This window comes from Microcebus murinus, chromosome 4 (assembly GCF_040939455.1).
Source record: "Microcebus murinus isolate Inina chromosome 4, M.murinus_Inina_mat1.0, whole genome shotgun sequence".
Lineage (NCBI taxonomy): Eukaryota > Metazoa > Chordata > Mammalia > Primates > Cheirogaleidae > Microcebus > Microcebus murinus.
In genome coordinates, this window is record NC_134107.1 from 91384630 (window position 1) to 91395730 (window position 11101).

General features: G+C 41.6%; 1 protein-coding gene across 1 annotated transcript; it reads left to right on the forward strand.

Annotated features, from left to right (window-relative positions):
• Positions 1 to 1052: 1052 nt before the first annotated feature.
• PTS (6-pyruvoyltetrahydropterin synthase) lies at positions 1053 to 10393 on the forward strand. The gene is made up of 6 exons (XM_012749598.3): positions 1053 to 1528; positions 3786 to 3865; positions 4570 to 4592; positions 4972 to 5028; positions 9679 to 9749; positions 9961 to 10393. The coding sequence occupies exons 1-6, from the start codon at positions 1446 to 1448 to the stop codon at positions 10082 to 10084; spliced, it is 438 nt and encodes a 145-aa protein (XP_012605052.1). The 5' UTR covers positions 1053 to 1445; the 3' UTR covers positions 10085 to 10393.
• Positions 10394 to 11101: the final 708 nt, after the last annotated feature.

An 11101-nucleotide genomic window follows, 5' to 3' on the forward strand; every position in this document is an offset into this window, starting at 1 on the left:
CTTTTTATCCACCTGTTAAACTTTCCCCAGCTCAAGGGTCATTCCATTTTTGAAGCCTTGTTTTACTTTCTGAAGCAGCATTTGTTTTGTTTTTTAGTTTGTCATGATATTATTTCTGAGTTTGGCTCCCCTGCTAAATTGAACTTCGTGAAGACAGGGACCATGTGTTTATTATTCATCCGTGCTCCTGGCATTTAGTTGTTGATAAACATTTTTTTTCTTAGTGTGTGAATAAGGACTGGAAGGGGATGTATATGGGGACTCCCTTGCCAATATGTATCCATTTGAGTACCTTATGGGATCTTGTAATAGAAGTTAGCCTTCTGTGATTCAAAGATTTCACTAAAAAAAGAAGAAAGAAAAATCCTTCTGAGACAAAAAAAAAAAAAAAAAAAGCCAAACACAAAGTCAGTAAATATTGTATGAGTGAAGTGGGAGCTACATCTAAATGGCTGAAAGCTTATATAATGGTTTATATTTCTACCACTCCATCCTTTTATCTTCCTTTTGTAAATATACAGAAAACTTCCTAGTCCATTATTAATACTGACTTGTCCTGCTTTTCATCATTTGATTTTTCTCATATGCAATGTAAACTATCCACCCTAGCGCCTGGAACAGTGCCAGTCACATAGTAGATGCCCAAAAAATATTTAATGAAAGAATGAATGGAAGCAAGAGGTTTCATGGTACTGGGAAGCAAGAGGTACATGGAAGCAAGAAGTTGACATGGTACTGGGAACCATACGTAGTTTGGACACTCTTTTGAGTAGATGCTAGAAACAAGATCCTTTCACTCTCAAGGTGTCTACACTGGCCAGAGAATTGCTAATGCGTGTGTTGAGGGGTGCCTATGTTCACACTACACCAACCCAGAGTGACAAATAGGAACATGCATGCTTATGGATAAGGACGGCTTTAAATTTTCCCTTAGTAAGAATCATTACACAACAGTACAAAGGTAGATTCATTTCTGAAAGCCACATGGTTCTACTCGTGCTCTCAAATTCCTGCTCCTTTTACGCTGTAAGTAGACTGTGGCCCTGGGGCTCACTTCATAGAATGACCAGACACTGGAGCTTTCTGTTGTAAGTAACCCGGGGCTTTCTAAAAGGGAGTGGGAGGGGAGGCTCAAAGAGTTCACTCGAGGACCCTAAGTGTGCCCAGACTGGCCCTAAACGCGTGGCGTGACCGCGGGCTGAGCAGACATAAAAATCAAGGACACTAAGCATCCAGCCACCGTGACCGCTCCAGGGTCAATTAACTTAGGAACCCCAGCCATCCGAAGAGACTCAGGCAGTGAGGGACGCCCGCCACTGACTCGCGAGACCAGGATTGGCCGCAGCCCAAACAGAAGCGCGCTTCCGGGGGCGCGCAAGCTCGCACTGCGCAGGTGCGGAGGGAGGAGGCGCCGGCCGAGGCGCGCGGGAGGCTCCTGGAAGAAGATGAGCGCGGCGGGGCGCGGCGGGCGCCGCTGGGCCCGAGTGTCCCGCTGCATCTCCTTCAGCGCGAGCCACCGGCTGCACAGGTAGGGTGCGCCCACAGGTGCCAGAGGCGGGAGGCGGGCGCCTGTCCGCCGGGGAACGTCGCCGGGGGCGGGTCCGGGAGGCGTGCTTGCGTGCGCGCGCGCGCGAGCTCTGGGGTGGGGGCAGGGGCAGGGGCGGGGGCGGGGGCGGCGGAGGGAACGGCGCGGGCGCGCTGGGCGCCCTCTGGGGCGACGGAGGAGAATAACGGTGGCGGCTGGAGTTGGCCGCGCCCTGGAGGGGGCAGTGCAGCTTGGTGGTTCGCCGCGCCGGCTGCGCAGGGCGGCGGGCCTGGCCCACTCCCAGCTCAGTGACAAGAAGCGATTTTGTCCCTTAGTGGTTTTTTGGTTTTTGGTTTTTTTTTTTTGAGACAGAGTCTCGCTTTGTTGCCCAGGCTAGAGTGAGTGCCGTGGCGTCAGCCTAGCTCACAGCAACCTCAATCTCCTGGGCTCAAGCGATCCTCCTGCCTTAGCCTCCCGAGTAGCTGGGACTACAGGCATGCGCCACCATGCGCGGCTGATTTTTTTTTTATATACATATCAGTTGGCCAATTAATTTCTTTCTATTTATAGTAGAGACAGGGTCTCGCTCTTGCTCAGGCTGGTTTTGAACTCCTGACCTTGAGCAATCCACCCGCCTCGGCCCCTTGGTGTTTAGCTCAAAGGGTTGCTGTGAAGGTCAATGGAGGTAAACTTGCCCAGGTTACACAATACGTGGTACGCTCAATAAATGTTAGCTGATATAATATGCCTGGGGCATTAATGACTGTATCAAACATAATTACAATAAGGCAAGTTTTATCCTCTTTTCACCAAAGATAAAATGAACCCCAGATGTTAACTTTCCTGTGCAAGCAGCACAGTTGGGATTTGAACCTCCAGCACGCAGACCGCTTGAACTCACTGAAGAGTCGATTGCAAGTTCCAGTCTCTGAGCCTTCGTTTCCTCCTCTGTGAAATGATGATAATCATTTCTGTCTAACAGGATTCATCCGTTCATTCACTGGACAAGGGTTTGTTTCTTGCTTATCAGGTCTCGTGCTAGGTAACATGGATGCAGCATGGATCATGTCTGGCGTTTACAATCTGGCCACGTTTGTGGAGAGTAGAGTGAGAGAGCTAAAGACTTTAGCACTCTAAATGCAAGAAGTGGATGAGCAGGAGAAAGAGGGGTGGTTAGTAAAGAGGATCTCAAAAAGAAAGGGTTGTATAATAGGAAGCTCAAACATACAATGGCAGTAAGGACTCATAGAAGATGCAAAGTTGATTGGGTGGGAATAGGTATAAAAATTCAATAAGTAAATTGTTTTCTGTCTGAAACTACAGCTAAGTGTTGTAAATTTAAAATTTCAGGCTGGGCGCGGTGGCTCACGCCTGTAATCCTAGCTCTCTGGGAGGCCAAGGGGGTGCAGATTGCTCAAGGTCAGGAATTCGAAACCAGCCTGAGCTAGAGTGATACCCTGTCTCTACTCTACTATAAATAGAAAGAAATTGATTGGCCAACTAATATATATATAGAAAAAATTAGCCAGGCATGGTGGCACATGGCTGTAGTCCCAGCTACTTGGGAGGCTGAGGCAGGAGGATTGCTTGAGCCCAAGAGTTTGAGGTTGCTGTGAGCTAGGCTGATGCCATGGCACTCACTCTAGCCTGGGCAACAAAGTGAGACTCTGTCTCAAAAAAAAAAAAAATTTCAATTGATTTGAATATTCCTCAATAGATTGGTAAAGTTGTCATTAGGCAGTAGTTACTTAATAAAGCATGGTTGTTAAAGAGGATACTTACCAGGTGGTGTAATTATTTTCAGGAGAAATGAGATTTAAAAAAAATTTCTTTTTCTGGATGAGTAGTTTAGCTTCTGAGAGGAATGAGATTTTATGCCATTTGAGGACAAGCATGTTTTTGTGTTTATTATTATATGCTCTTGCTTCATTCAGTGCCTGCCTAATACTTTGTAGGCATTCAGTAAATGTTTGATGAATTGAAAAATGGAAGGACCATTAGCAGACCAGTTGTTGGAATCTTGCTGAATGAAAGTTTTGTATATGCTAATTTGTATGGTACAGTAGTCTAATTAGGGAGCATACACTGGTTTCTGATATATTGCTTTGTAATGAAATCGAGGTGATTTATAACTCCCCATTTGGTAAGCTAAAGTAAAAATAAATTGTGAAAAGACCAGAGCAAATAATAAATGAGGTAACAGAGAAAGAGTTTTGAGTGTGATACTTGTGTCATGATGATTTTTTTTTTTTTTGGTCAGTAAATCTCTGGGTGATGAAGAAAACTTGAAACTGTTTGGGAAATGCAACAATCCAAATGGCCATGGGCACAATTATAAAGGTGAGAGCCTCAAAAAGCAGCTACATAATAAGCATGTGGCATCATGGTGTAAAAAAGATCAGACAAGGTGTCAGAAGATTAGGATTTCTAGTTTAGTTACTGCCTCTTACTTGATGTTTGATACCTCAATCACAGTGTACTCACTTATCATGTAATACCTAATGATATTTGGAACTAAAAAATATGTACATTTATAAAAGTTATTTGTGAAGCACTGATCATCAAGGTTTTTCAAGTGCTTCATATAAGCGTTTGTTAATTTGCAAAGCATTACTGTAAGCTGTATATACACTCATGTGAGTAAAGGGATAAGAGTTTAAGGCCCAGTGGCAGTTTTGCTTGCCCAGAAGGGCACTGCCCAATATTGGACTAGCTTGGTGTGAAGCTTGACATCTGCATGTGCATTTTCTACTTTTATACAGATTGAACAGCATCTTGATCCTCCCTAGCATAAGCAGAATTGATACTCCTTTTGTCCTTGGCTAAGTTCCTCTGCTTAGCCAAAGCTCCTACTATGCTCCTTTGTCTTGGTTAAGTCTTGCTTTTGTTGACAAAGATCTTAGCTAAAAGAATGTGTTTTGGGGAAAACATACACATAGCTTTGGGAGATAGAGAGCTAATAATTTATGTTGCTAACTTGTCCTTGGATGTTAATCTGTTGAATGTCATGCTGTTTCTTTGGTGTTTTGTTTTCTTTCCCATAGTTGTGGTGACAGTGCTTGGAGAGGTATGTGCTTAAAATATTTGTGTGGTTTGTGCAATTTTCCTTTTTCAGCCAATTGTGGCAGATTCTGTATTGCAAACTTCTGTTCCAATCAGTATTGCCTCACTGTTGGCTTTTGTGTGTGTGGTGAGCAGCTACCATTCCAGGCTTCCCCTCTCCCCAAGTGTTGTCTTTAATGTGCTGTATGTGGACCTTAAAGAAGAGCTGTACAATGAAAAGGATGCTTAAAGTACATAGTGCGTTGTGCTGAGATCAATGATTATCTCTGGGATGAAGCAAACGTAGGCACAATTTCTGCACATTAAACAGCCTTTACTAATTTGCCAGTGGTTTAAATATGGAAAGGCTGTTAGAGTAATATTCACCTTTGTTTATTCTTTAGATTGATCCTGTTACAGGAATGATTATGAATTTGACCGACCTCAAAAAATATATGGAGGTAATGGCATGTTGTGTGCTTATTATCTGCTGTCCCCTAAATATATTAGTAATATTTAGTGCCTCTCCCCCCTTTTCACCTCCTCACCCGGGTTTCTCCTAAGGTTCCATGACTCAGGAATAGCATTGGGTGTGGGTGTGGGGGGAGTAATTGGAAGAACTATTCTCATGGCCTTCTAAAGGTGTTCAGGTGACTTAATGGAAATTAGTCACAGTGTGTTACAGTGATGAGAAGAAATAAAACATGCTCACCTTGTACTCCTTGTTGGAATATCCTGCTTTCCTTCATTTAACAAATTCTACCCTTCTTTCAAGACACAGCTTTCTCCTTGAAGCTTTCTGTTCTTTCTCTGAATATTCCTTGTACCTTTGATCATAGATTTTACCACCACCTTGTAAAAGGTGGCTGTATTATAAATTCACTGGGGTAGTACATCATAGAGATAACACACAAGAAGGTGTTCAATAAAGAATTTAGGATTGCATCATTGTAGAATTCTTGCATTGTAAGGGACCTTAGAGATTATCCAAACCAATTTATTCATTGCGTAGATGAAGATTGAGAGATGCTGAACAGTTAACTAACTTGCCCAGGGTCATGTGGTTAGTCATTTGCAAAGTTGTAGTAGATATCTTTCCATCCAGCTGTTTGTATTATGCCGTCATTTCATCTGTTCTTCACTTCAGCTCTGCAACTTACTATTGTTCTAAAATTTGACATTCGTTTCATTAAAATGGTATTAGTAATCTTTACTTCTTTCACATTACTTATTATCTGTATATTCAATACATTTGTCTACTTTATATCAGTTTTGAGCTAAGTACCAGGAAAACAAAGTGGAATGAGACATAGCCCACAGAGTATGTAGATTACTTTTTCTAGGAGGTAAAAAATAGGAATTGCTCAATAACTGTTGATTGAATAACTGAATAAGAAAATGAATGAAAGAACAAATAGCATTGTACTCAAATGCTTTAGGAACGTTATAAAGACAGAGTTCTTGCATTTACTGCAGACATAAATTATATATACTCAAAGTGTTGTACAATATCAGACAACAATGTAAAAGATCTCAAGCAAACATATGACTAAATATTAGAAGAGGGGTTCTCTGTGCTTTTTTTCTACTTTTGTATACCTGAAGGACACCACACATACCCATTAGTAAAATTGGCTCTTCATGACATATGAAGTGAAGTTAGAGCCCTGCAAATGGCACTGGGACATCCCTGGTCGCTGCAGGGCTAGTAGTGAAGTGTTTCATTTTTCTCGGGCCCCTGGGAGAAGCACTGAGTCCTGTCATGTCTCCTCGGGGAAGACAGGACAGCTGAGCCCTTCTCAGATGGTCGGGGGCTTCCAGAAGTGCTCAGGTGTGTTTCTTAAGGCACGATATGTGAAGAAGTAGGACTGTGACCATTTAAAACCCCAAAGCTGAATCTCTTTTTAAGCAGATGCAAAATGCAGCCATTGCAGCAAACAGGAGTAGGCAGAACTCTTACATTGCTGGCTCCCCTGCCACCAGGATGGCTCAGCCCCTGTAGCCTGTGTTGTTTGGAGGACATGTTTGGAAAATACTCTCAAAGATACCAACTGTTCCCTTCTGTGGCTAATGGTTTATGCAGCAGCCAGCAACAGTGATAGCTATTGTAGTCCAAGTTTGTAAAACACACCAAGCATTGCTGTTCACACTAGACGCTAACCAGCTCTGGAAAAGATGCACTCAAGTGTCGCTTTTCCAAGCTGTTTTGCTTCTACCTAAGCTTCTGTCCATCCTTAGCCACCAAAACTGTGAGTGTGCAAGTTACTGTTGCTGATAGGTCCTTCTTGGACAGTTGCTGCCGGAAATAGGCTCTCATCTCTTTTCACACTACATCGGAAGTGCTGCTACTGAGAGACAGCAGTTCCCTGCTGCTGAGCCTGGGAATCTGCAGGCCTATTGTCAGCCCCCCCCCACACACACACACACTTCTGTGAGCTCCTGGGAGACTCTGCCCAGCACCTGCTGGGGAGTCCTGTCAGTTGGGTTCCAGGTTAAACATGGTCTTTGCATACACAGCATGTTCATGGCCCAGCCTAAAGTAATTATTATCCTCTCCTCACGTGAAGGCAGCCATCGCCATCCTGGCTGGAGCCTCCCAGCCTTGAGATGTCCCCTGGGCCAGCCCTTCCTTGGGGTCTCCAGGAAAGCAGAAGCGCCCCTCTTTCAGTGGCTTCCCCTTGCCCTTCCCGCGGCTGCTAGGGGCACACCGTGAGGTGCCATGGACTGAGCCTGGCTCTTGGTGACAGACGACTCATTTGTTGGAAACGTACCTTGTTACCAGAGGAAATCCCCAGGCATCTCGGAACAAATCTATTTAGTTCCAATGTAAACTAGCCACAGGACAACGTTTTTTTTTTTTTTTTTGAGACACAGTCTCTCTATGTTGCCCGGGCTAGAGTGCTGTGGTGTCAGCCTAGCTCACAGCAACCTCCAACTCCTGGGCTCAAGCAGTCCTTCTGCCTCAGCCTCCTGAATAGCTGGGACTACAGGCATGTGCCACCATGTCCGGCTAATTTTTTCTATATATATTTTTAGTTGTCCTGATAATTTCTTTCTATTTTTAGTAGAAATGGGGGTCTTGGTCTTGCTCAGACTGGTCTCGAACTCCTGACCTCGAGCGATCCTCCCACCCTGGCCTCCCGGAGTGCTAGGATTACTGGCGTGAACCACCATGCCTGGCCAGGACAACTTTTTAATCAACTTACTAAGTTGGAGCAGTATAATAGCTCTTGCTGATTTTAGCAATGATAAAAGTGTGTTTTAAATACATAGTGTTAAGTTGTATGAGGAAAAGGATCATAAAGAAGGGTAGTAGTGCACATGACTTAATTTTTCTATTAGGTGGGCAAAAGTGGCTATTTCTACACAGAACCCTTGGGGGGTGTTCTATAAACATTTGTGGCTTGCTTTGCTGCCCATGTCACCTCTGTCCTGCACATGGTTTTATTTGTGGATCAGCCTGATTTTCTCCGTGCGTAGGGATGAACATCCCTGCGTCTGTTCCTCTGTGGTTGACTCATTATCTTCCCTGTTGGGGGATGGGAGGGAAGAGCAAGCCCTGCAGAAAAGGCTTCCGTGGAGAAATTGAGACTGAAACTGGGATTTAAGATAAAGCAAAGACTCTGGGGCCGGGCGCGGTGGCTCAGGCCGGGCGCGGTGGCTCACGCCTGTAATCCTAGCTCTTGGGAGGCCGAGGCGGGCGGATTGCTCAAGGTCAGGAGTTCAAAACCAGCCTGAGCAAGAGTGAGACCCCGTCTCTACTATAAATAGAAAGAAATTAATTGGCCAACTGATATAAGTATAAAAAAAAATTAGCCGGGCATGGTGGCGAATGCCTGTAGTCCCAGCTACTCGGGAGGCTGAGGCAGAAGGATCGCTTGAGCCCAGGAGTTTGAGGTTGCTGTGAGCTAGGCTGACGCCACGGCACTCACTCTAGCCTGGACAACAAAGCGAGACTCTGTCTCAAAAAAAAAAAAAAAAGACTCTGGGAGGCTGAGGCGGGTTGATCGCTGGAGGTTGGAGTTCAAAACCAGCCTGAGCAAGAGCGAGACCCCATCTCTACTATAAATAGAAAGAAATTAATTGGCCAACTAATATATATATATGTAGAAAAAATTAGCCGGGCATGGTGGCGCGTGCCTGTAGTCCCAGCTACTCGGGAGGCTGAAGCAGCAGGATCACTTGAGCCCAGGAGTTTGAGGTTGCCGTGAGCTAGGCTGATGCCACAGCCCTCACTCTAGCCTGGGCAACAAAGCGAGACTCTGTCTCAAAAAAAAAAAAAAAAGAAAAGATAAAGCAAAGATATTTATTTTCTTGACATCCATGTGGAACATCCCTTCATTCGGTCTATCTTAACAGCTATTTGATCTAAGACTTAACATTTTTATATGATTCTAGTTTTACTCAAGAAATGATCTCTATTATTGTTATTAATGTACCCTTCTTGAAATCACACCATATGGAAAATTAGATTTTCCATATGCTTAGATGCTTAGATTTTTTTATAATAGCTAAAAGTGAAAACTTAGAATAAGGCAATTCAATCTTTGCTAATGATAAGGAAAAACATTATGTTAATATATATAAGCATTAGGGAGTAATGGTCTTTACATATTTATATTTTTTCTCCTAGGAGCCCAAAATCATTCTTAAATTACTCCTCATAGCAGAAATTTAGAACTACTTATATAATTTCATTCTAGGTCTGCTTTATAAAATGTAATGCTTACTGGGTCTTTGTTCTAATGCTACTGTGGCATTATTCCATAGGTGTGACTGTGTTATGGAAAAAATATTTTTGGTGTCTTTTTGCACAGAATTCTAGAAGTGTTAAACTGAATTCTGAACCACAATGGCTTGTGTTATGAGAAAACTCCAGGAGTTCTCCTCTACTTTTTCAGTTTTTCACCACTTTGCAGTGAGAAGGATACCTGATTATTACAAAGAGCTGGGCCTTACAACTTTAAACTTTTGTAAGATGCAGGTCTAGTACTCAGAAGCATTGAGTTAGTAGCTAAATGGTAGGGTAAGGTTTAGAGGCATAGGTGGAAAAATTTGGAATTTGAATCACAAATGGAATCAATTATTTTTTTCCTTTGTTTTGTCTCTAGGAGGCAATTATGAAGCCCCTTGATCATAAGAATCTGGATTTGGATGTGCCATACTTTGCAGATGTTGTAAGGTGGGTGTTACTATCTTATCCTATATAGATAGTAAGAAACAAGAATTGGTTTGAACTCATTACTTTATCTAATTGCTGTGTAATTTCTAAAGTTTTAGTTTAATGATATCTTTCAAAACTAATATTTAGAATTTCTGTTCTAAATATTATATATGAAATTTTGTTTATTATTTGCATTTTGAAACTTTTTTCTTTCTTTTTTTTTCTACAGCACAACTGAAAATGTAGCTGTATATATCTGGGAAAACCTCCAGAAAGTTCTTCCTATGGGAGTTCTTTATAAAGTAAAAGTGTACGAAACTGACAATAATATAGTAGTTTATAAAGGAGAATAGCTCTTAGGGATTAACATTGTAGAAAGACTAATTTCTTTCCATATTTGAAAAAGATCTTTATTCCCTTGGAATATTAAGCAGTTACCACATGATTGTTGCTCCTCCACATTGTGTTCTGGAGTGCCTGATTTATTGAAATCATTGTAAGACCTGTTAAATCTTATAAACAAAACTCGTAATATATCTTGCATGTCATTTAGAAAGTCTCTTATCTCTAGATTAAAAGTCACTTTGTTTTTGTGAAATATTTTGATGTAGAATTACTTGAAAGCAAAATAAATCTTATTTTTGTTGTTTTCTCTATTATCTTATTTTTAGAATTTTTTTGGTATAATATAAATGGTAAAAATGTTTCATATAACTTGGAGTAGGTAAATCATGTAAAAAATAAAATTCAAGTGACCACAAAGTCTGGAGACAATATATATTTTTTAATAGCTTGAACTTCCTTGATTACTTCTTCTTCGATATGCTAAAGGCACAAATTTATTCAATGAAAATTAGACACACAAATCATCTGAGGCAATGCATTGTAGATGCATGTACAAAGATTGATGGAAATGCTGTTATAGAGCACGTTGTTCATTCCAATTTTTCACAGCTTATTGAACTATGAATTGCTAGTGAGGAGCAATACAGTAAACATGGAATATCAGTAAATTATTTGTTATGTATATTTTTTTGGATTTCTGGACCTTATATATACCTGAATAATTTTAACTCAGAAGACTGTAGAATAACATGTTTTAAAACCCTGTTAAAAAAGTCCAACATAAAAAGAATCTACTACTTTGTAAAGCATTTCCTGTATATAGTTTTTCCTAATGGATCCCATTTTGTTCTGATCATTCAGCTTCCCTATGTAAGATGAACTATATCCTTGGCATTCATCTCTGGGATGACTAAATCCACAAGAATGTATTTGCTTGCTTTGCACAAAGAACTATTCTCTTGTGTTCTGATTTGTATTCTAACTTTCTTTTTTTTTTTTTGAGACAGAGTCTCACTTTGTTGCGT